Raw genomic sequence first — 26163 nt, 5'->3', positions numbered from 1 at the left:
GAGACCATTGCACAGGGACTGGAGACAGACTAGTATTACTACCCCTGGGTCAATGAGTAAGTTTACAAGAAGCCTAACTGGCTGGGGGGGGAGATTAGTCCCTAAATGAGGTCAGCTATAGGAGTTCTGCCATAGTGGGCCCAGGCAGGTGCCTACCTCAACTGTTCAGTAAATGAACACTGTTGAGGCCAGTAGGATGAGCTAGTGTCCTCCTTATTAGAAAGCAGGATAATCTGACTTGTGTTCCAGTGCTGTTGGTTCTCCTCAACTTTGTTCAGATACATGACAAATCTTTTCAATTTCACCTCCATTGTAAAGATCTTACCACTCCTAAATTATGGTTCTTTTCCCAAGTGACTGAATGGAGAGGGACGAATAGCCTCCTCCCCCTAGGGACATGAAACAATTTGTACCCATTACCTGCTACACCCAAGAGCAGACCAGTGACATGAAGTTGCTTTTTGCTATATATTCAAGCTATTAACTTAACACTGTTCCACATGACTTGATATTTGGAACATTTGCCTAGTTTTATACCCATCTATTGTGACTACACAGACAATAAGTACACCTTAGCACACAAGCGGCAACATTAGACGACAGTGGAGTCCTTAAGTTTTTATTTGTCCAAGAAACTCAAAGGCATAGTTAAGGTCCAACATCCAACATTTTTATTTTAAACATAACAAAATAAATTTGAGATCACAGTGCATGGGAGTGAGCAAGTTAAAAGTGACCAACCATTCTGAGATAGGCCCTACCTAAGCACTGGGGGCTCATCATAAGTTTGAAAATCCTCCAGAGACTACGCCAAGCTGTGCCAACTCCCCAACCCCATCTCAAATTAAAAATAAAAATAAAATCAGTTTCTCCCAAGTACCCCTGGGCAGGTTTCTGGAACTGGCTTTTAAACAGTTTGCTATTAAAACAAAAAAGCCACTTGTTGAGGACAAATACAGAACAGGCTCCTCCCAGACCTAAAGCAAGAATATCACATCACTTTAGTCAGTTAAGGAAAAAAGAAAACTGAACTATTCTAAATGCCTCAAATGAGTGGCTGTTTCACCTTCCATTTACACATGAGGAACAAAAAAAGAACGAAGTTCTGACCTTTAATTTTTCCAGTGTCCATGAATGCAGCCCAGTTTTCCTTTCAAAAGCCCTTTAGTCCAATCAAAAGGAGATATAGACTAATACATTTTAACTACTGTGAAGAGCAACAGGTAAGCAAGACTTCAGCACTTGGAAGCACTAGTCAGTCTTCCCATCAGATATTAGCAAGGCTGAGAATGTTCCTCTGAATGCCCAAACTTGACCTGGACTCTGAGCCAACTGTGACAGGAACTGGTTTCCTGTTACTCTTGTTTCCTGCCACACAAAAATACTACACCCTGATCCAGTGCAGTGTGGCATGTCCCTCAGTAAAGGAGAGGGAATATTCCAAGTTGAAGGATGGGCTGAAGGCTTATATTTGAGTTTCCTTTTAATTTAAGACTATTTCTCTTCTAAGTTCCCTGTTCAAACCTCTCAATGAACAGGAAGTCAAGAGTTATCACATCATTAGTCAGCAATAGAAACCCCTGAAATATAGGTAGTATGTAAATACCAAGTGCTTGTCTCCAACAGCAGGTCACTCTGGTATGAAAATTGGAGTTATTTCCGTTATATTGTTCTAAGGGGTGAAAATTTCAGCTAAAATTAAAGCAGCTAGTATTTGAACATAAGTATAAAAAAATCAGAAGTGAATAGGGCATTTAGAGGTAGGGTCACCACCTGCTTCCTTAAAAAGTATGCTTTAGCCGCCAGTCTAACTGATAACTGGGTAAGCAGAGGATAAATATGGTAACATTTGCTCTTCCCTTAATTTGCAATAAAGGTAAAATGCTGCTGTCCTCACACCAGTTCAGAGTAGCTATGAATCACACAGAGGTGGTCATTCAGAGTACCTGTTGTGGTCTAAATGTTTGGGTGCACTAGCCTAATGTGCATTAACAGTTCATTAGAGCAGTAGCTCCACCTCCTCTAAAAAAAATTTGGGGGGACGGGAGAGAAGAGATACAATAAGAAGTCTTAGGACTTTAAGCACTACCTACACCAACAGGATAGCTTGTCCCATCAGCATTGGTACTCCACCTCCCCAACATGGAGTAGTTACGGTGATGGGACAAGCCCTCCCATCACTACAGTACTGTTGACACCAGGGGTTAGGTCAGTATAACTATGTCACTCAGGGGTGTGGATTTTCCACACCCCTGAGCAACGTAGTAATACAGACATTAGTTGATAGTACAGACCAAGCCTTAGGAGTAGAGATTAGATTTCAAGAGGGCACATAGTACTGCCTATAGTTATGGCTACATTGCAATCAGGGTGACTGCAACCTGTGTATGTCCACACATCCTGCAGTCACTCCCGATTGCATGTAGACACACTTAGTCTCAAGTCAGGCTAGCCCAGCAAAACTGGTAAACGATTCTCCTGTGGCTCAAGTGTTGTTTAGACTAAGTTACATTGCTGGTGTTTTTGAAGACTTGTGAAGCTGCTCCTGCAAGAGTGAGATGTGATAGTGCTAGTATAAGTTTTGCTTCCAATACCCAGGCAGGTGGTATTAACTATTGCAGTTCAGCCTCTTACCCCACATTCAACCTGTACTTGAACCAGAAGCATGCAATGGCAGCACAAAGCCTAGTTGCAAAGGCATCATTAATACCACTAAGGGAGACTGAATTAAGTGAGCAGCCTAAATTTAGGTTAAGGCTTCTACTTAAACTCTTCCTAGTGCTCATTCTCATGTTACCCAGTGCTAAAAAAGATGGACTTACAAAATTAGATAAGCCAGTGAATAGGTTGCCAAGAATATTCTGAAATAGAGAAAAGCTGGACTAGTAGTAGCACCTTATGCGAGGCTATTTATTACTCCAGCTCTACCTCATCATTAGGCCAGGATTGCGGTGGAGGCAGTACAGAGGAAATAAAGTACATTCTAGCAATACTCTTTGCCAGTGCCAGTTGTGAGCCTGGTAGAGCTAGATATGGCTTTAAGACCTTAACTTTAGGAATGCAGACTGGGGGTGGGGAAGAGTATTTCAACATAAAAAAATTAAAGCCAGGAAGCTGGCCATTAGGAAGATACTGAGCCAGGGTCGCCATCTAGCATGTGGCTCCGCAACTCAGGAATCTGGTTACTACACCAGCACTTTGAACAAGGGGAAACAAAACAATGTTTCCTGAAACTAGAGCTTAGCTACCCTGGCTCCAGAGGGATCCATAGCCTTTTCCTCTGACTTTCTTCCTCTCCTAGAAAGATGGTTACCCTTGCTGGGTAACTTCCTGGCAGCCAGATTTCTGGCCTTGATTCCCCCCCACCACCCCCAACCTTTGAGTTTAGGGTAGATGCAGCAATACCACCTAGGCAGATCTGCAGTAGTAGGATTTATTACAGTTAGTAAGACTTTAGGGCTAGATTTTTTTGAGAGATCTCAGCAATCAGCAGCTCTCACAAGAGGGGAGTTGTACACATAAGAATCTGCCTACTTCCTTCAGGCATCAAAACAGGAGCAAAGATGTGGGTTTTTTTGTTTTGTTTTCTTAAAGATCTAGCCATTAGATCCTAGAAGAGAAAACAGCTTTGACTCATATACACATCTATTTGAGATGGAAAGAAACATGCCCCTTTCAGGAAGGGGGTTGGTATTAAAGTTAGTATAAAGGATAGTTCAGGTATTGATAACAGAGACTAAAAACCATTAAAAAGGGACAATATTTGAGGTATAGTTTTACTCTTGTGATCCTCTTAGAGAGTTCTCCTCCTCCCTTACTAGGAGTCCTTGTTAGTGGCATTGGAGAACCCAAAACTACCTGTGTTTGATTTACTCCTGTGCACCACTTTTGGTAAGCTTACGTGCCTGGGTCTGAAGATTTTGGCTTTAGACAATAAGGTAGATAGTCAGTAGATTTGGTAACCACATGAACTTTAGAAAAAGACTAAGTTTTCAAACTGGTTCAATCTTTCTTTCTGAACATGGCAAGGAAACGCCACACTTAGATGCACAAGTCAAGATTTTTTAGGAGTAGGTGTCTTGATTTATACTTGGCAGCATGAAGTAGTGCTGAGCACCTAGAAGCCCCCCAGTTAAGTCAATGAAGTTGCTAGATACTCATTTTTGAAAGTCAGCTGTTTATAAGACTGTTTGATATTTTTAAACGAATGCTTCAGGTTAGGCTGAAGTTTTTTCTTCTCTACTTTAGACTCCTACCTAGCCAAGGTTATGCTAACTGAATAACTAAAACTAAGTGTTTCATATTTTACATCTGTCCTGCTGAAGTGGTCCTTATGAGTCTGCCATCCAAGAGTCAGACATACCAATAGCTTTTTATTGGAGGAGGGAATTTTATCCTTTTGACAAAGGGGCATTAGAGGAATTTTATTCTAGCAAGAAACAGCCTTCTATGGTGTGCCAGAGGAGCGTTGCCCAACCACTGCTTTTGCCCTTCACCTTTAGTTCTGAAGATTTGGGTCCTCATCTTACTTTCTACTTCATTCTGTAGAGAAGTTTGAATCCTGTGCTTAATACTTGACAGTTAAGTTATTGCAATTCCAGATATTGAAGTATCACCCCAGGCTCAAAGAGGAGAAGACAGATGTAACTTCAACTTACTGAAGATGGTAAGAAAAAAGTTATGCAAAGCCATGCTTAAATATTGGCTAAGTCTATTTGAAGGTTACCATGTGTAGGTTATCATTTTACCCTCTTTCCACTTCTGGGAAAGAAAACCAAAGACTGCCAGGTCCTCTGCTGGACTGTACTTAATCCATGTTTCACTACTAGGCATCTAAATAATCATATGGGTTAATGTGCCAATAAGCTTCCTGACCCTCCTATGGAGAACTCTGGAAGATTTGGGATTTTTAGCCTTTGGTTAGGTCTACACTACAATTAGACACCCACTGTCAGCTAGCTCAGGCTGTAGGGCTGTAAAATTGCAGTGTAGATGTTTGGGCTCAGGCTCCAGCCTGAGCCCAGGGACCCCGTAAGGTGGGAGGATGGTCCCAGAGCCCAGGCTCCAGCCTGAGCCCAAACATCTACACTGCAATTTTACAGCTTCAGCCCCTCAATGGGTGTTTAACAGCAATGTAGATATGACCCTTCTCTATTAGTTAGGAAGGGTCAAGACAAACAAGCTAAGCATCCACCATTTAACTAGATTCAAGACACATACTCCTTTGAAGAGCAATCCTCTCCTTCACAGAAAAGGGGTCTCCACTTCAGAGATTACTCATAACACAGTATGGCCTGATTTCTGCCTTATTCAGTCTTTGTGGGGAGTTCTGTGTTTGTGCCACACTATTTAACAATTATATGAAATTGTAGTGAAGAAACAGAGGAGAATTTCAATAGGTCTCCAAACAGCTTATCTGATGCTATGAACTTGTGAAAGGGCTATTGTTGAACTCTGAAAGGAGCATTTTCAGTTTGAGACAGGAAGTTATTAGATTACTTTCCATAAGGGAAAGTGTTTGGTCCTGCCCAAAGGTGTACAGGAATATATGCATTTGTAGGAGGCACTTGGTAAATATCTAAATATATTTGAGAAAAGGTTGGGTGTTTGGAGTGTGCCAGATAGGCACACCTCATCCTACAATTTAGGAGAAACAAACATGCCTTCTTAGTACTGTACGTGGTGGCGAAGAAAGGGCATGTTAAGCTGAGCTTTAACATAGGAGGTGTGCTATTCCTATTGGAACGCTGTGAAAGACATTCCTGGGAAGGGTTGCCCAGTCAAAAAAGGGGTTCCAGTTCCTTTAGAAGGGCAGGCTTCAGACATTTTTTTTTTTACCCAAACATTATTTCAATACTTGTAATTGTTTTTGAAGCTTTAATTGTGTTAAGGACTTCAGTCTTTAGTACATGAGTTAACATTCTGGGGAATTGGTCATCTGAGAAATTCTCTTCTGAAACTTGACACCCAAAGAGTATTTCAAACCTGCCCCACTGTCAAACTCCTCAAGAAATCAATTTTCAACTCTCTAGAAAAGCAATACACAGCTACTGCAGGAACCAGTAAACTCTGGAGCCCCTCCATGAAAAAGGATAGTGTCCCTACAGTGAGCCATTCTGTAAAGCCAGAAAGTACAAGATGCTCATGCACAGCATGAGCTGTTGGGGGAACAGCTTATGCAAGAGCTTCCAATGGAAAAAGCTGACCAGGACTTGAGATTGAGGGAGTGTAAAGTGAGCAGGGGAGGCAATAAGGAACACACAGAATGATCTTGTTGCTGCTCTAGGACAGAATGTCTTTGGTTCTGTACAAGTTATTCTTGCACAGTTTCCTCTCAGTATGCAGCTCTATTACAGTACCTAAATCAAATGTGCAACAGCCATGTCCTCAAAAATTTATAACTAACTAATTCCAAACATGAGGCCATAGGATCCCTTCCCCTAACAAAAGGGCAATAAGGCTTCTTGTGGCTTTTGTACAGAGGGTCCTGAAAGGTGCTTTTTTTTTTTTTAGCTAGGAACCTAGTGGTGTGATCACACTGCACACCAGGAAAACAGCAGAGCCAGAGGTAAGCCACAGATTCCCTTTAGAAAGCCTCTGGTGATTAATGGTTCCCACCACAAGATCCTATTTAAGAAATGCTCAAGTTAGAGATTAGTTACAAGGCAGCCAGGTGGGATAAGACTGGCTATAGGGGATGGGAGAGTTTGCAATATAGTAGTTGCTGAAGTTCCCATCGCTGACATAAGGTGCTGGCTGATAATAACAGGTAACATTAGTGGCATTAGGTATGATGTTTTGTTCTGCCAACACTCTAAGTGCTAGCAGCGAGATCAGGTTGAGAGTCTGTCTCCGCTCATGTCCCATGAGGCACACTGTGCTCGCATTTACCACCCTGCGCAGGATCATGAGATAGTCATATTTGCTTCTCTCCTCTTTGGAGAAGTGGTTCTGGAGGTAAGTCTCCAGTTTGCGCTGCTGATCCAGGATGTCAGGGAAGTCTATGAAGAACCGGGAGCACATGTAGCGCTCTAGAGTTTTAATCTCCTCCTTGTCCATGGGCTGGAAATCCCGCACTAAGAGGTTGCTGTACTTCAGGAGCCCACCACCTCTGATCTCCTCAGGATTCTTGGTAGCTATCAGTCTGTTTCGGAGGTGATCAAAGGCTGCCTCAAAGTCTCCATACATACTCTCCCCAATTACAGTTGGATGGAAGTGCTCCGACATAGGATTTTCTGAGCAGTCATAGTAAAAAAGCAAGGCATCTAGTATGATTTGGAAAGAGTCCACACTGAACTCAAACTGTCGTCGTATGCGATCTACAAACTTCAGCTCTACATTCCTGCCATGTTTGTTGGAGAGAGATATTAAGCTCCATCGGTCCGTCTCTGTGCATACTTTCACTAGCTTCTGGATGTAGGCTTCCTTCAGTGTCATTGGGCTGATTTTTAGTTTGCTCACCCCCTCTGGCAAGAAGTTTAAGAGGGACCGCAACACCACATCTCTGACTAGCTGAAACTCAGCTTCAGTTGGAAGGGACACTTGAAAAATTAGGTCCAGATCTTTGCAACCCAGTCCATTATCCTTGACCAAGACGTGACCAGCTGCAGAACCATTCAGCCGGACATCATGTACTTGGATGCCTGCCTCATCCAGCCTGTTGCGAACAGTCTGAACAATGTCCTTCAGGGTTATCTTCAGTGTTGGGAAGTTGCCCCGTCCATGGATTGGAACCACCTCTGTCAGAACCTCATGCAGACGGCTGACCTGCTCCCAGCTCAGTACACTGCATGACATGCAATCAGTATTACTTCCTTTGCCTGCCATTTTAGAGTTTGATCTTCTCCAAAGAAGCTGGAGGGGAAAGAAAAATATTAAGTCAGATTTCACTGTTACCACAGAGCACAGGCTATACATCCAGGAAGTTAGTCTATTCATATCTTCATTATACACAGTACTTGAAAAGCCATCCACCTACACCCCAATAGTGATCTCTTTCTGAAGAGATATTTAGTCTGTCTTGTGGTAGACAGAAGTAGTTTCATGCTCAGTTTTGCTGTGAAAGACATTTTGTTAGCAGCTGACCTACAGTCAGCTACAATCCTACATGCTGCTGCATCACAACAAAAAACTTGTCTTTTGAATTAGATTAAGGGCCTGAATTTCATAGGGACTGTAAATCCACAATGCCAACTCAAAATTCAGCACTTCTGAAGATCAGATCTAAGATATTTCTATTTACAGCTGAAATAATTAGACTGCACCTCCAATTGCCATGATGCTGGAAAGCAAACTCAGTCTGTACCTTATCACACCCCAGTTAAAGAAATCCAACCCCACTGAGCTCAAACTCAAATTCTTACCACTCTAAAAGTTCTAAGATATTTCAGGATCCTGAATGCAAGCTTAAACTACACTTCAGTCATATAAAAGCTAAAGCCCCGACGTTACTCTAGTCTCACCCTGGTCCTCAAAAGAGAAGTCATTAGTTACAATGCATAACTATTTTTGAAAATACTGATATGCTTGCACTGACATTTTGCCTCAATTGTGAAGGAGCTAGCATGAATTCAGTTAAACGATATTAAGGGTCACATAATGACAGTATCTCACCCTAGCTTTATGCAAAGGTGTTTCTAACCTCAGCAGCTTGATGTCAGGCAGCAAGTCTGATAATGCCTAGTCTTAGTCCAGACCTTTTGAAGTCTGTTGTGTTGAAGTTAAACAGACTCTTACATCTTACTTGCCTAAATAGCTTTATTTGAAAATGTTGGACACTTATGGCTCTAGTATTCAACTCCAATTGATATTAAGTTACATAAAGACACAGGGGAAACAGACACCTTAGGTTTCCATTGTGGCCAGATGCTTTTGCCAATCAAGGCCTGGTCTGTTGCTCCATCTTGGAATGCTCAAGTAGGCTGCACATGCAGCTGCAAGAACTGGTGCAGCAGAGGTATTCATTCAATAGTAAACACCTCTTATAAGCAGGAGGGCTTACATGCATTACTAATCTTGTACCTTCCTGTCAAAGAGCCATTGCAATCACACTGCAAGGAGGAGAGGGTTTTTCAGGCAAGAGATGTGGCTATCAGAACTGCAGGGTTCTATACCCACTGTCCTACAGCCTTAGTGTGACCTTGGCCAACTCATTTCACCTATGTCCCCACTCTCCATCTGTAGAATGGGGATGACCCCTAACACACATGGGACACTGCGAGGCTAAGTGCATTTGTGAAGTGCTTTGAGGTCTTGGGTGGAACTTACTGTGAAGACCTGATAACATCCTCTCATGCATGCATAGCGCTCATTTAGTTCAGTGGGTATGATGGGTCCCCAGAAATGCTAAGACCACTGTCTAAATGGATCACTGGCAAGCTCTCTAATGACAGTCCATCTTTGGATCTCATTTACTGATCAGCCCTAAAATATTTAGTGAGCTCCTCAGACCCAGATGACTCAGGAGCAGCAGTGTCAGAGCAAGGCAAACACAGGCCAAGATATCAAGCCTTCTGGCAACACTGCATGGATTAATTGGATCTCCTTAGCCACCTCAAAAAGATAAGGAAGAACACCTTCATGGCCCGTTTTGCTAGACCTACATAATTACTTCAGTCATCAACATTCTATGCCATATTATATCTATATCTAATTAGAGAATATATTTTCATTTATGCCACAAGTGTTTAGATGCTCCATCTGGGACAGACTTCCCCCTCCCATGTCAACACTAGTAACATTAAGTAATGTCACTTTTGGACCCAACTGAAGTGAAAATAGTATGTAGAATTCTAGCAAAATAAAAAACTTTGTGAACTTTCTTTGGTACTGCTATTCCTGCTTTCAGGACACTTCTAGATGGAAAGTTAGTTTAGTGCTGCTACTACTGTCAGTTTCCTCAGAGGAATTTCTACAGTTCTGAGTAGATTTTAAACCCTAGGATTGTTAAAATCAGAAGCCTCTCACATCTAGGTCACTGGTTGTAATCATGTGCAGATTAGATGAGACGTTAACTGGTATTGGTTTAGTGACAACTAACCCAGCTGTCTTAGACTAGTTTCTAATAGGTTTGGGACATCAGAGCTGAGTAAGGCATAGTTTACATTTCAGTAACTTCCATCCTAAAATTCTTTATATAAAGCAATGTGATATTAGAAGTAGCCTATGCCCTACCATGGTTCTAGACCTAAAGCTAGAGAAACTAGTTTAAGATAAATCTAGTTTTCTAGACTCTCTGGAGAATTACAACAGGCTGAGATTTTTAATTTGCCCAATGAACCATTTGTATTTCCTTTGTAATAATCATTAGTATAAAACATATGATTACTTCATGTTACAGCAAAGAATATTTTAGACATCAAATAAGTGTTATTTGATAGAATGACAAACATTTTAGTTGTTAACTGCAGGTATACTCAGAATGCATTTGCTATGGCATTACATAAGTGTGGTGAATAGCAATATATATTAGAAGTGCAGAAACAAGCTTGTTGTATCTTATATGATCTTTAAGAATACATGGAAAGCACATTTGGTGGTCTACACTTGGTTTTAGTAACCAGACAATGACATAGGTAGATGTGTTAACATAACAGCTGCAGCTACAAGCTTGACAATTTTAAATGCACAAGTTATTATACTTCTGCACACTATGTTCATCATCATCACTTGCTCTATATAGTGCAGCTACCGTTACATAAAGTTGCACTCTATATTGTATTACTTCAAGCATGTTGGGTATTATGGCAACCAAATTTGTACATCTGTGTTTCCCTCATTATAGAGGCACACAAAATCATACCAAAATATGCCCAGTATGCCAAGGCCAGAAGTGACCACTGCCGATGTAAAATCCTCCTGTGCACCAGCCCTCAATATTTGTTCCCCATGTAGGTACTTTTAGGTCACCCCTTTACCTTCAGTAAGTTACCATCGCCCTTAGCCCCCCAGGCAGGGATCTTGTTTAGCGACTCACATGTAACAGACTTGTTTCCCCAGACTGTCTAACCCCCTTTGCCAGACATGCTGTGTCTTCACTGAAGCAAGACTCCGTGGCAAGCAGGAGGTTTTCAGTTTAGCAATTGAGTTATCAGCGTGCAAAGGTAACTGCTGCTATTGGCTCAACAGCTAATAGGAGCGCGGACAGATCAGCCAATGCTTTCAGTGCGCCCCCGGGAGAACAGTGAAGCCCAGGGTGGATTCTGCTCATGGAGTTGCCTGCACCTGTAGGGGGTGTGCGGGCCACCGCCAGGCTCTGCCCTCAGGTGCAGCAGGCACGGGGCCCGCTAGTCTCCCCGGGAGCCGGGCACAGTCCGTGGCCTGCCGCGCAGCCAGCGCCGGCCGGGGGCAGCCGGGCCCGCCCACAGGAGCGCAGCATGGCACCCGTCCGCTCCTCGCGCCCGGCCTCACTGGCTCGCGCGCCGCTCATTAAACGCGGCCGCGCGGAGTCTCATTCACTCACCTGCTCACTCGGCGACACGCGCCTCCTCAACCGCCCCTCAAGCCTGTCACTCCGTCCAGCCGCCCCCCAGCGGCCCTATTTATACCCGCTCCGGTCACGCCCCCTCCGGCCGCGCCCACTTAATTTGCATGGCGCACGCGGGCGCCGGAGCCCCGCTGCTATAGGTAGCATCCGCTTTGTAATTGGCCGCCGTCTCGGTGGATCGCGCGTGACGCAAAGCTACCAAGGCAGAGCCGGCGCCCTGGCAACAGCGGCTGATGGATCACGGGAGCGCGCCCCAGCCAGAGCGGCCAGGTTCGCGTTCCGGGAACGCGCCGCCACGCTAACGGGCACCGGCCAAGCCAGGCGCCCCGCGGTCGGAGGGCGGGGCTTGGCCTTGGGGCTGGGGGCGGGGACCCACCCCTCAGACACCGCTCCCCCGCCTGTAGCCCCCCGCCGCGCAGCGGGACACGTAGGGAGATGGCGGGGCGGGAGGGGGCGCGCGGGCGTGTGGGGTGGGGCAGGAGGGGGACGGGGGACAGGAGGGGGAGGGGAGCGCACGCAGGAGGGACGGGGGGGGGTATATTGGGGTACTCCAGGGGGATGGAGCAGGAGAGGGGTGTGGGAGGGATGGGGGCTTAGGCCAGGTGGGATAGGACATGTTGTCTGGGCTTGCTCCGTGTGTGACAGCCATCATCCCCCAGTGAACAGGCCACCTGGCAGGCAGGGCACATGGGGATGCCTTTCACCCCGCGCACCAGCCTGCCCGCACCCTCTAATGCAGCTGCTCCATCTCATGCCACTGGGAGCACCAGCCATTTGGGAGCCCCTTGTGGGTACAGAGCACCCTGTGGAACCTCTCCTGAGTGCTGCCCTCACTAGTGCCCTGGGTTGTGGTCCAGCAAGGCCCAAGGATGCAAGAGTACTGAATTTGCTTAGACAGCTCGTAGTTTCCATTCCAGCAACATGATGAGACCTAGAAGGGATGGTCTGGTGAACAGTGCACTTGGGAGATCTGGTTTCTGTTCTTGGCTCTCCCACAAGTTCTGTGTGTGACCATGGCCAATCTGCTATGTGCTTCAGCTTCCCATCCCAAAAATAGGGATAGCACTTCCTTTCCTCTTGGGGTGTTGAGAGGGTAAATCTGTTAATGATTGTGAAGATACTGTAGTGATGAGGGACGTATAAGTATACAGATAGATGCTGTGGAGCTGGCTAAGAAAATAATATCAGCCACAACTGAACAGCATGGAAGTGTTGGCCACCATGCCTCGAGACATTTAAGATCCCTGTCTATGGTGAATAAAGGCTGAGAAACAAATGCAGTGGTAGTTACAGATGTTTCAGGTAGTCAAGGTGTGGGGAAGGTGTTCTGCTAGTGAATGAGGCTGACTAGAAAATACGAAGCTTGTACACTGTGATGCATCTTATTCAATGGTGTCCATACAAACAGTGATCTCCAGTAATTACATTTAATAGGTAATAGCCTTTCTTTCCACTGTAGAGGACAGACCCTCCTTTTTAGCTGAACTTACGTACATTTAAGACAAATTAATATTTGTGCTAGTAACAAGATTTTATTCTGTTTTCCATATTTAGGGGATAAAAATGCTTTGACCATTTTATTTTTAAAGACATGATCCTTCTTTGAATAGGTGGAAGAACAGAAAGGCCAAGATTTTAAACTCAATCTAAATGTAAGAAGCCTGGTTTTCAAAAATTGAATAACCAGCAATTTGCACTGACTTCAGTAAGGAGCTGCTTGGTAGTCAGCACTTTAAAAAATCAGGCCATTTAATTTAGGCTCCTAAAAACAAAGATTTAAGAGCCCACCTTTAGGTATTCATTTAGAAAAATGGGAAAGGATCATAGGGAAAGTTAATTGTCTAATTGTGTATATATGTGTAGCTGAGAGCATAGTGATAGCTCAGGATCACAGCATATAGATGTGATTGAATTTTACAGCCACCTCACTCACTGACACACCTTCCATTGGTTAGTATCCTGGAAACCTCAATCCATAAACCTGAAAGAGATTTGAATGAAAAAACAGAATGATGTGTGAAAAATATCTCGGTTTCCTGAATTTTGGACAGAAGATGGTTAACTCCCCCTGGCTAGTGCATAGTATTTTTTTAGTAGTAATTTTGAGACCTAATAAATTAACTAAATCTGATCTGATTTCATCACAAATAATTTGTTTGATTTCTCTTTCTGGAATAAGCTCCATGTACATGTCTTCTGTCCTCTCTTTTTAGCTGTTCATATCCATTCTGTGCTGTCAGCAACATTCAACTTGATTTTCTCAACTGAAATAGAAACATTAAATAGAGGAAGAATGCTTCAGGAACATCAAAGAAAATGTGGAATATTGGACTGCTATGGTAGGAGAGAAGTGTTTGCCAAGGCATATGCACTAATACCAAATCACTATCAGAATGAATCAATACATCGAGATATGGGGCCAAATAAGGCTCTGATATCAGCAGGCTCATGGATATGTTACTAAGGAGTAATTGGGAGTGGGACTCACCATTGCTGATTTAGGAGCATGATTAAAAATTAAACACTCTCCAGAGGCACAACATTTACTTGCTCACTTGGATTAGCAAATTGTAAGTTGTACTCCACAATGTGATCTGTACTCACGGTGGGTTACATCTCTGTGTTAAAGTTGAGAGTCGCTACAGATTTCATTGTAGAACTCAGGATGCATAGGCATATTATGTATCCAATGTTTAACCTGATGAAAACATTCTGGAATCTATACTGAGCCTCAGAGCAGGAACAATTTCTATTTTTCATACCTAGTAGAGCCTGTAATGTTCACTCAAAATGCAATCAGTTTAAAGTCATACAGGGAACACCCATCAAAATCCCCACATCTATTAATAGTGCTTTCAGCAGTTTTACACTGCACCTTTAGATGTTTATGAGATTGTGTTGGGGGAGTGTGAATATTCTCTACATTTGGTAGCCTTGGGGGACAGAAACTAGTGCTTCTATGCAATGGAAAACTCTTCTGAGAATGTCTCTACCACATTCTGTCTCTACCAAACTGTGAGTTTCCATAAACTCTGAGGGAAGATGCCAGTCATCATTGCATGAATTCATCCTTCAGAGATGGGGAAAAGACCAAGATATTTAGCAAATATGGTGGGGGAAGCCAAAAACCAGTCATTTAATCAGCTTCTTTCCACACACTGTGTAGGCTCCGTTTCCACACCATGTAGGGTCAGTTTCTTGTCCCTGCTTAGTGGGGAGGCTTTCTGGTATGACTGCACCTGTGAGCCTGTAAATAGTAGAAGATATTTCTATACCAGAACAAGGAAGAGAAGTGGAATTTAAAGAAGAGTAATGGAATTTAATACAAAGCTGAAGAGCTTGTTGGTGAGGACAGATAAAAGAAACTAAACATTTATAAAAGCAACAAGGAGTCCTTGTGGCACTTTAGAGACTAATGCCCAAATAAATTTGTTAGTCTCTAAGGTGCCACAAGGACTCCTCATTGTTTTTGCTGATACAGACTAACGCGGCTGCCACTCTGAAACCTGTAAACATTTATAGTTTGGCTAAACAATAATCACTGTATACAAGTATCTGAAAGATGTAAACATCAAGCAGCAAGAGGAATTATAAAGTCTGATCTGAGGGGACATACAGGGGAGTAATGGGGTGGACTTAAGAAAAGAAAAATTTAGACTGGTTATGAAGAGAAATTTCCCATCACTGAGGCTTATAGAAAGCTAGAGAATGGTCTCCCATGAGAAACAAGGCAAGCCCCTTCAGTTGTGTCAGTTAGTTTCAGTTCTGAGTCATAACTACAATTATACTACATCTTCAACCCTACTCCTGCCTCAAGCATTTTTGGATTCTGTGGCAGGAAATGATTTTTGGCAGCAAATTTTCTGGTTTCTTGTGGATTAATAGCAATTTTCATACAACCTGAAAAACACTTTCTAGTTACAATATTAAATATCAATAAAAGCAAAAAGATACAGTATAGAGTGTACTGAAACTACAAATATAAAAATTGTATTCTTGTTACAACAGGCCCACATTTTACAATGTATGTTTACAAGATCCTTGTTTTACGCCAAATGCTGGTAAAATGAGGGAGATAATTGGAGTAACAATGACCTCATCTCTACTGAAGGCATCTGTCATCATATCACTAAGGTGGAATGGTACACAGTCGTGAGGAGCTACTGGACTCTCTATTACACAGATTGCAGTAGTGGAGAGGAATGCCTTCTTCCACTTTGACTGATAGGAGACTGTGCCAGTTCCTCTCTGATGAGGATCTAGCCTTTGTGATCCACATCTTTGCACCTTCAAGTTAGATTATTGCAACGCATTCTACATGGAGCAGGTTGGGAGGGCCACATGGAAGCATGACTGGCAAATTACCTTTGACGCAAGAAAGACTGAAGAACGTCCATTACATCAGTACTCTCTATGTGCCACTGGTTCCCATTTGGTTCCAGATCCAATTCAAGATTAGAGTCTTAGTTTTTAATGGTCTGGGGTCTAGTTTCCCTCAGGATTGACTCTGGAGATGCTCCAGAAAATGAAGCCAAAAACTGGCTTCCTTTCAGGAAGGGGACAACGCAAGATTCATCTTTTCACACAACCCTTCCTTCAACGATGATGGTATGAAAATGTTCTGGTGATACACCTTGCTGGGGAAAAAAGAAGGAACAAAGAAACGGTGAAAAACACAAAGTAATACTGTCACACTGAATGATGAAGCCTAGATGCCCTTTGTGGGAAAATATTTTTTAATTTAGTTTTGTACATAGTGCCCAGAAACCTTGTGATGGTCACATTAAAATTTTTTTAAAGATTAGTAAATTCTTCGATTAAAATTTTTTCCCCATTTGAATCCAGTAATAGGACAACAAATTTATTTTTGGCAGAAGAAAAGCAGTTAAAAACCTTTGTAAATGTCAACGATCTGGCACTACCATTTGCCTTACCTGATGCAAGCTGAATGCAGTGTGTCACTATAAATCTAGGGAAGGTATTTATAAATTGCAAAAGCCTAGAAGTGAGTGTGAGATAGATTAGATAGATGGCACTCTATTCTGTGATAGACAAATAGTTCTGCAGTCGGGGAATAATTCTGTGGAAACATAGAGTATAACATGGTAGACAATACTGAAGACTCAAAGAACAGATAGAATAATACCATCCGCTACTTCCATCATAACAAAATCCTCCTTTGGAGTCTCAGGTGGAGACTCCTTTCTCTAATACCAGAAGCAGCTACAGGGTTTTCACGCTGCTTGGGGGAGATACAGGCATTCTTTCTCCTGTGTTACGGCTGTAGAAAAATATGAAACCTTGGACACATCTGTATAATGTTCTAAAGAACTGGTTCGTGTGTGTATGTGTCACTGCATTCTGTCTGAATGAATCAAAACTCCTCAACTGTATGTCATAGGCCCTGTACTGCTAATACCGAATGGTTGCTTATGCCTTAGTTCAAGTCTCTGGGACCTGTGCCTTTAGAGCAGGAGGATCTCAGTTTTACTCCTGCTGTTGCTGTGACAGCCCAAAGAAGGCCAACATTTTCCTTTCTCTTATGAAATGGAAACCATAGTGATTGAAGCATGCTGAGACAGAATGCATTTACCGGAGACAGTGGGTAGCAGTTGTTTTTCCCTGCACACGAGTTTGCTTGAACTACTTAATTAGTCACAACGTTTTCTGTAACTGAGGGTAGAACAAACTGTTACAGATTTCAGTAGCACTAGAAAGGTAGTAGGGAAATTGTGGATGAAACTGAGAAACATTTAATCTATTTTGGAGGTTGTGAGCAAATTCAAGAAACAAAGCCCTAGGCAAAAGCAGCAGGTAGCAACCCGGGTGAAAGGGTAGTTCAGAGAAATGGCAAAAGAGAGACAATTGAATGTACAACCTCAGCCATGTGAAGCTCTTCCAGCGGGGCTGTGCTCCTGCTCTTCAAACAGAATTCAATGCTCTCCTCTCAAGATAGATATTCATTCTGAAATATTGGCTCCTTCATATTGCATCATCTTCCATGCCCATGGAAGATGATGTTAGTCAAGTGCTCTGTAAAGCTTACACCACCATCCTTACCAAGAATCTGAATCCTTGAGTCCTGTCTGCTCCTCCTCTTTTCTGTTCTGTATTTAGTTGAATTTGGTGCTGTCCCCCCTCCTAGTACATTAATAGATTTTAAAGCCAGAAGGGACCATTAAATCATCTACGTTGACCTCCTGCATAACATAGGCCATAGAATTTCAGCTAGTTACCCCTGCATTGAGCCAAAATAACCTGTAGATGACTAAAACATATCTTCCAGGAAGGCGTTTGGTCTTGATTTGAAGACAGCCAGAGATGGAGAATCCAGCACTTCCTTTGGTATGTTCCAGTGTTAATCACTCTCACTGTTAGAAATATGTATCTCTTATTTCTGATTTGATTTTTTCTGGCTTTAACTTCCAGCTGTTGGTTCCTGTATGCCCTGTGAAAATATTTATATACCATAATCTGGTCACCTCAAGTCTTCTTTTTGATAAGCTAAACAGAGAGAGCTTCTCACTGTGAGGCATTTTCTTCAGTTCTTGAATAATTTTTGTGTCCCTTTTATAGCCCCTCTCCAATTTTTCAACATTATTTTTAAAATGCGGATCTCAGAACTGGACACACTATTCTAGTATTGATCTCACCAATGCCATAATGAAGAAAAACCATTTGTCTGTTCCTACTCACTAGTCCTGTGTTTATGAAGCCCAAGGATCATATTAGCCCTTTTAGCCACGGCACTGCACTGGTAGCTCATGAGTTGTTTGTGCACTAGGACCCCTCATTTCTTTAGAGTCACTGTTTTCTAGGACAACCCCCCCCACACACACACTTTAGGAATGGCCTGCATTCTTCATTCCTAGCTGTAGAACCTTGCATTTGTATTAAAAACGTTTTATTTGAATGGGTCTAGCCTACCAAGGGGTCCAGAATGCTGTGTATGACTTGCCCTGTCCTCATCACTATTTACCACTCTGCCAATTTTTGTGTCCTTCTGCAAATTTAATCAGCTGTGGCTTTATATTTACTTCCAGATCATTGATTAAACTATCGAATGAAACATTGGTGAAAGGTCTTGAATTGACAGTTGAAGCCTTTGGTTTATTCCCTGTGGCCATGACAATAGGAAATAGGGGCACAGCACGGAATACGCAGCCCAGGGGGAGGGGACGCTAAAGTGGCTTTGAGTCACCTTTGCACCTTCACACTCCTGGTCTGCTCCAAGGCACCCAGTGTAACTTAGAGAGTCCTTTGGTCCTATCTAAGTTATAACAGCCTTTTTAGGCTGCCCTGTGGCACTGCCTGGAATCTCTACAACATTGCATACTGTGGCCCTGCCCCCAATACAATCCTGCCTCCAGCATGACACCATCCCAGGCCTTGCAAAGGGGATTTTGAAGGGCAGCCTTATATCCGTCTTGTGCAGTACCTGCATCAGGGGAATGCTCTCCTGGCATGAACCAGGGCTTTTATGATCCCTTAGAATCATAGAATCATAGAATATCAGGGTTGGAAGGGACCTCAAGAGGTCATCTAGTCCAACCCCCTGCTCAAAGCAGGACCAATCCCCAACTAAATCATCCCAGCCAGGGCTTTGTCAAGCCTGACCTTAAAAACTTCCAAGGAAGGAGATTCTACCACCTCCCTAGGTAACGCATTCCAGTGTTTCACCACCCTCCTAGTGAAAAAGTTTTTCCTAATATCCAACCTAAACCTCCCCCACTGCAACTTGAGACCATTACTCCTTGTCCTGTCCTCTTCTACCACTGAGAATAGTCTAGAACCATCCTCTCTGAAACCACCTCTCAGGTAGTTGAAAGCAGCTATCAAATCCCCCCTCATTCTTCTCTTCCATAGACTAAACAATCCCAGTTCCCTCAGCCTCTCCTCATAAGTCATGCGTTCCAGACCCCTAATCATTTTTGTTGCCCTTCCCTGGACTCTCTCCAATTTATCCATGTCCTTCTTGTAGTGTGGGGCCCAAAACTGGACACAGTACACCAGATGAGGCCTCACCTTATGCCACTCCAGCCCTTTTACTCAGTGTAAAGGTGTCAGGGTGGGTGTGAGGATATTACAGTGCGAATGTAACAGCACCTTACCTCTTCCTAATCTGTCATTTTGACTGTGCCCAAGAGAACTCTAAAACAGCACTTCTGTTCATGCATTCCCATAAACCCTCATTTTGATCTGTGCAGCACCATTGCACTGGGAAGTTCTTTCATAGATTCCAAGGCCAGTATGAACCACTGTGATTATCTAGTCCAGGGGTCTCAAACATGTGGATGTGGCCCGCGGAGTTATTTCCTGCAACCTGCCATAGGCGCCGACTCCACTGACAGCCAAGCTCCACTCTCCCCCAGCTCCCCATTCTCCTCCTCCCCGAGCACGCCGCATCCCTGCTCCTCTGCCTACCTTCCAGCACTTCCTGCTGCCAAACAGCTGTTTGGCGGCACTTAGGACTTTCCAGGGGGTAGGGGGGAGGAGCAGAGACGCAGGGTGCTCAGGGGAGGAGGTGGAGAAGAGGTGGGGTTGGGGTGGGGATTTGGGGAAGGGGTTGGAATAGGGGCAGGGAGGGGGCAGAGTTGGGGCAGGGACTTTGGGGAAGGGGTTGGAATGGGGGCGGGGAAGGGGAGGGAAGAGGCAGGGCAGGGGTGGAGGCTCACGGTCTAGATGAGCAGTCCGAAGTATGAAGTTCAGCATGTATGATTCTTTGCTGTGAGTAGTTGGGAAGAATGTTTGTTAAAAGTGGCAACATATTTTGTATGAATAATTACTTTAAAAGGTCCTGCCATTACAGCTGTGTTGATAGACCGTTAGTGTAGATCATCATCAGTGTTACTGACCACATAAGGAATAGTTACAGGTGTTTATATTTTATTAAAACCCCTCTTCGCATTACAGTTTTTTAAAAAATTAATACATTGACTTTTAATAGCATACTATATTACTCTATTTTTTTCATTTTTGACTATACTTCTGTATCTTTGTATGAAAAGGTTTCAGTGATGCAGCCCTCGGGCCAATATACTAGTCCTCATGTGGCCCTTGTGGTGATTTGAGTTTGAGATCCCTGATCTAGTCTGACCTCCTGTATAACACAGGCCATAGAACTTCCCCCCAAATAAGTCCTAGAGCATATCTTTTTGGAAATATATCCAATCTTGATTTAAAAATTGTCAGTGGTGGAGAATCCACTACGGTCCTTGATAAATTGTTTCAAATATTAATTACTCTCGCTGTTCAAAATGGATGCCTTATTCCCAGTCTGAATTTGTCTAGCTTAAACTTCTAGCCATTAGATTGTGTTATACCTTTCTCTGCTAGATTGAAGACCCCAATTATCAAATATTCGTTCCCCATGTTGGTATTTATAAACTGTAAGCAAGTCACCCCTTAACCTTCTCTTTGTTAATCTAAATAGATCGAACTTCTTGAATCTATCACTATAAGGCATATTTTCTAATCCTTTAATCGTTCTCATGACTCTTTCTCAATGCTCTCCAATTTTTCTTTCTTGAATTGTGGATATGAGAATTGGACACGGTATTCCAGCAGCATTTGCATCAGTGCCAAATAGAGGTAAAATAACCTCTCTATTCCTACTTGAGATTCTCCTGTTTATACATGTAAAGATAACATTAGCCCTTTTGACCACAGTTTCAAATTCGGAGTTCATGTTCAGCTGATTATCCGTGTGTCCCCCAAGTCTTTTTCAGCGTCACTGCTTCCCAGAATAGTGTCTTCCATCATGTAAGTATGGCCTGCATTCTTTGTTCCCAGATGTATATATTTACATTTAGCTGTATTAAAATATACATTGTTTGAAAATGCTAAATGTTAAAATGCATAGGGCCAAGAACTGATCTATGCAGGACGACACTACAAAACACATCTGCTAAGTGATGATTCCCCATTTACAATTACATTTTGAGACCTATCAGCCAGTTTTTAATCCATTTAATGTGTACTATATTAATTTTATATTGTTCTAGTATTTTAATCAAAATGTCATGCAGCACGACGTCAAATGCCTTCCAGAAGTCCAGCTATCAACAGTATTGCTTTTATCAACCAAACTTGTAATTGCATCGAAAAAGGGTATCAGGGTAGTTTGACAGGATCTATTTTCCATAAACACATGTTGATGTGCATTAATTATAGTACCCTCCTTTAATTCTTTATTAATTAAGTCCAGTATTAGCCACTCCATTATCTTGCCCCGGACTGATGTCAGACTAATGGGCCTATCATTACCTGGGTCATCCCATTTTCCCTTTTTAAATATTGGCACAACATTAGCTTTCTTCCAGTCTTCTGGAACTTCCCCAGTGTTCCAAGACTTATTGAAAATCAATACTGATGGCCCAGTATGCGCCTTAGCCAGCTTTTTAAAAAAGTCTTGGATGTAAGTTATTGGGACTTGCTGGTTTAAAAATGTCTGACTGTAGTAATTGCTGTCTAACATCCTCCCAAAATACTAGTGGAATGGAAAGAGTGTTATCATCATATGACATGACTACATCATCTATTTTTTCCCCAAATAGAGAACAAAAAAATTTATTGAACACTTCTGCCTTTTCTGCATTATTATTGGTAATTCTACCATTTCCATCTAGTAATGAACGAATACCATTGTTAGGAAACTTTTTGGTCCTAATATACTTAAAAACACATTCTAATTGTTCTTAATTCTGCTGGCCATAGATTTCTCCTTGTGTCCCCTTGCTTCCCTTATCAGTTCCAAGTTTTTGATTTATATTTATTACTACCAACTTCCCCTCTCTTCCATTTGTTATATATCTATACTTTTTACAGGTGCCTTCACTTCCCCTCTAAACCAACTTTTTCAACCGATACACCTACTTCTTCAATTGTGGGATTGTGGGTTTTTTGGTGTGAAAACTAGTAGAGTGTTCTTAAACAATTCCCAGTTGTCATTCACATTTTTCTGTTTAAATTCTTCCTCCCAGTTGATCTGGCTCATAATTGTTTTCAGCTTTGTGAAATAGGCCCTTTTAAAGGATCAAGTACGTATATTACTGATTTGGATTTTATTCTGTTAACACATTATCAGTGTGATCAAGTCATGATCACTGTACCTACAGTAGATTTAATTTTTAGTTATGTGATCAGTTTCTCTTTCTGTCTAGATGAAGTCTAATATAGAATTCCCCCCTGTTGGATGCAACAATTTTTGAGTTGGGAAATTTTCATTTATAGTTTTAAGAAATTCCAAGGATGCTTTAGTACTGGCAGCATGAGACCGCCAGCATATTTCACTCAAATTGAAGTCCCCCATAATAACGCAGCTTTTTTTTCAGCGCATTATAAATAGGTACTTAAGGAGCCAGTCATCCTGTTCCCTATCATGATTTGGTAGCAGACACCAACTAATACTCTATCTTATGCTTTATCTGTTAGTACATTGTTCCATAAGTATTCAAGATCATTTTCTTCCGAGTTGTCAGTGACTCAGAAACAAGTAATGCCATTTCTTACATAGAAGCCCACTCCCCCTCCTTTGTCTATGTGATCCTCCCTAAATAGGTTGTAATAATTGATTTTAACATTCCAATCATGTAAATCAACTCACCATGTTTCACTAATACCAGCTAGATTGAATTGATGTCCATAATCCAGTTCCTCTTGTTTGTTACCCATGCTCCTATCATTGGTGTATTGTCAATTAAAGAATGTCTTCTCTTCATGTCCTTTGGTTCTTTGATTAATTTTGTTCTCCACATCTCAATTTTCTGCTTAATGAGTGCTCACATCTTCCCTCTTTTTACTCACACCTTTTGTTATTAATTTAACAGCCTCCTGACTGCTCTAGCCAGCCTGTCTCGAAGGAGATTGGTTTCCTGTCTACTGAGGTGGAGGCCACCCAAACTGTACAACTCCCTTTTCCTCTAGAAGGTGGACCAATGTTCCACAAAACCAAAACTCTGCAGCCTACACCATTTACCTAGACAGCAGTTCACTTCCAATATCTTCTGCTTGTAGCTAGTTAGTAGATATCAGACTGGACAAGAAAGCTGAAGTAAGGGTAAGGCACTGTGATCTCTTAGGATATGAAAGAAAAGGGGCATAGTTGAGATTGTGGCTGTTTTATGTGGGAAGTGTCACTTTAATTCTCCATTTCCTGGTTTCCTCAAATCAGCACATCAGGAATCTATCTGTACAATTTGTGAATTATGGTTGATGCTGTGAAGTTGTTCTGATGAAATTGCTGTATTTTTGAATGCCTCTGCCTATGTGGAATCCACCCTTTCCGGACAAGGGCTGTGTCATGTCCTTTACAGACCAGATACAAAAGTGTATTGTTAGAACTTAAAGGCTGCTTATTCAGATGGTAACACCTTGGGACAGTGGGTTAGATAGAGCTTAGGAGAACTAGTCTTCTCTTATCTTGTCTGCAGGAGGCTGGTGAAGAAGAATGAAAACACCAGCAACAGAACTAAGGAACCAGATCTTGGTAGGGGAATATATAAACTCAAGAGACTCTTGGCGACACGGATTGGAAATTTTGCGCAGGAAAGGGGAAGAAATGATCAGGTTTTCATAGCAGGGGTTCCTGTTTAACTTTGGCCCAGCCACAGTGAGGGAAAGCTAGCTGACCTAGGGAGAGGCTCCATGTTTCTGAAAGTAGACATGAGCTGCAGGGGAAGGATTCTGCACATCCCAGAGGGCTGTGCCCAAGCCTAAAGAACTTTCCAGAGTGGTGAGGAAACCGAGGCAAGGAAATATGTGTAGGCATGTTTATTATTTTGTCTAGATCTTTGTATCTCTTGTGCTGTGAAGTAAAATGCAGTGGTGTTTTAGAATCCTATGCAAAGGCTGTCTGTGTATCTGTTTGCTTTCACTATCGCCATGTCCCTGAAGAGTTAACCTGTAAAGCCAATGTGCTCACAAAGGTGGAGTTCTGGAAAGGGATGTGCATAAACTACGCAGGAGACTGAGGGGTCAGCACTAATCCCAGGGATTGGGCAGTTGAACCTTGGGGCAGGGCCGGATTAACTTTTTGCGGGCCCAGTGCCAAACATATTTGTGGACCCTCATGGGGAAAGGTGCAGGGGGGTGGGATGGTCAGTCTCCAGGGTGAAGGGTGGGCTGGGGGCAATGAGGGACAGCGCGGAGGGAGCAGCCTTGCTCTGCGCAGCCAAGCAGGAGGGCGCTGTTTACAAACCTGCAGCTGCCAGATGCACAGTGGCCTGCCCAGCCCTGTGCTGCCAGCATGCCCCTTCCCCTTGAGGGCAGGCCCGCACCACACCACCCCCCGCCCAGTGCCCCACCCTTAAGCCCAGTACCCCCTCGCCCAGAGACCCCCACCACAGATCTCTATGCCCAGCCCCCACTCCTCCCAGAGACCTTCCCCGCTGGCCTCCCACCACAACTGCACAGCACTCTGCATATCACACTGCTCGCCCAGCGCCCCCTGTCCATAGACCTCCCCACTACCCACCACCTTCCTCACAGTCCCACCATGACAGCTGCACAGTACCCCATATTCCTGAGGAGATTCTGCACCAAAAAATTAAAAATTCTGTGCACAGTATTTTAAAATTCTGCAAATTTTATTTGTCAATAAATAAATGTGGAGGCTCCACCATGGCAGTTGGGAGTACAGGCCACTGGTTGCATGGAGGTGGGAGATTACCCTGCAGCCTCTCCCCTCCCCTCCCCATCCCACCCCACCCCGGGACAGGGACTCGGCAGTGAGGCTGCACCCGACCCTGACACAGTGCAGGAGCCAGGCCTGCCCCAGAAATACCCTGGGGCCCAGCCCCCCTATGCCAGGTGCACCAGGTGTGGGTGAGCAGGCTCAGCCCAGCAGCAGGATCCAAGTGCAGAGGCACTTTGTGTGGGGGGATCCAGGTGGGGGTAAGAGAGTTATCTGTGGGGCAGTCTGGGTGCGGGCGGCTCAGTGGGAGATCTGGATGCACAGAAGCTCATTGAGGGTTCCCGGTGCAGGGGCAATGGGACCAGGGGAAGTGGGGTTCACTTGGATGGGGGTTCAGGTGCAGGTGGTTGGGGCTCAGTGGGGAGGGTGTCTGGGGGGGCTCATTGGGTGGTACAGATGCAGGGGAGTTGGGGCTTGTCAGGGTGAGGGTTCGATGGGCCTGCTTAAAGGGAGCCCCAGCTTCTGCCAAGGAGATGCCGCATGCTGGGCTCCAGCTTCCCCCCGCCCCAGCTGCCCTCATCCCCTTCTCTTCCCCATCCCATGCCCCTTCCCCACCGCTCCATCTCCTCCCCAGGCTTGGGGGACAGGGGTGAAACCGCCCCCCAGCATGAGCCAGCGGAGCAGAGTGGGTTGGGGCCAGGTCACTCCACTTCCTGCCGCCAGGTGATTGCAGGGTGGGCCCGACCTCGCACTCACGGGGCGGCGGGAAGTGGAGTGACCTGGCCCCAACTGCTCCTCTCTGCTCCCCTGGCTCCCAGGCTTGAACTTGGGGGGCAGGGGGGAACTGCCCCCCAGCACTCACCAGCAGCACGGCTGGGAGCCGGTGGAGCGGAGAGGGCTGGGTCCGCGTCGCTCCACTTCCCACCGCCCGGTGAGCTCTGGGATGTAGCTCAGGGGAAAGGGTGGAGTGGGGGCAGGGCTGGGGCAGAGCAGGGGTGGGAAGAGGTGGGGCAGGGGCCGGGGCAGCTTTCCTGGCCGGCTCAGC

At 43.9% G+C, this 26163-nt stretch overlaps 1 protein-coding gene and 1 long non-coding RNA gene across 2 annotated transcripts; one reads left to right on the top strand and one right to left on the bottom strand.

Moving 5' to 3' along the window:
* Window positions 1-648: 648 nt before the first annotated feature.
* On the bottom strand, window positions 649-11577 carry TENT5C (terminal nucleotidyltransferase 5C). Its single transcript, XM_037910098.2, has 2 exons — window positions 11462-11577; window positions 649-7854 (listed from the first exon to the last, which is right to left on the bottom strand). The coding sequence occupies exon 2, from the start codon at window positions 7825-7827 to the stop codon at window positions 6655-6657; it is 1173 nt and encodes a 390-aa protein (XP_037766026.1). The 5' UTR covers window positions 7828-7854; window positions 11462-11577; the 3' UTR covers window positions 649-6654.
* An 84-nt stretch (window positions 11578-11661) lies between these two features.
* On the top strand, window positions 11662-24647 carry LOC122464183. Its single transcript, XR_006288113.1, has 4 exons — window positions 11662-11755; window positions 13699-13824; window positions 15494-17830; window positions 23314-24647. It is a non-coding gene; the product is annotated as an uncharacterized LOC122464183 (long non-coding RNA).
* Window positions 24648-26163: the final 1516 nt, after the last annotated feature.

Source organism: Chelonia mydas, chromosome 1, assembly GCF_015237465.2.
Source record: "Chelonia mydas isolate rCheMyd1 chromosome 1, rCheMyd1.pri.v2, whole genome shotgun sequence".
NCBI lineage: Eukaryota > Metazoa > Chordata > Testudines > Cheloniidae > Chelonia > Chelonia mydas.
Note: the sequence above shows the minus strand (reverse complement) of the source record. Positions and strands in the feature narration are given on the sequence as shown.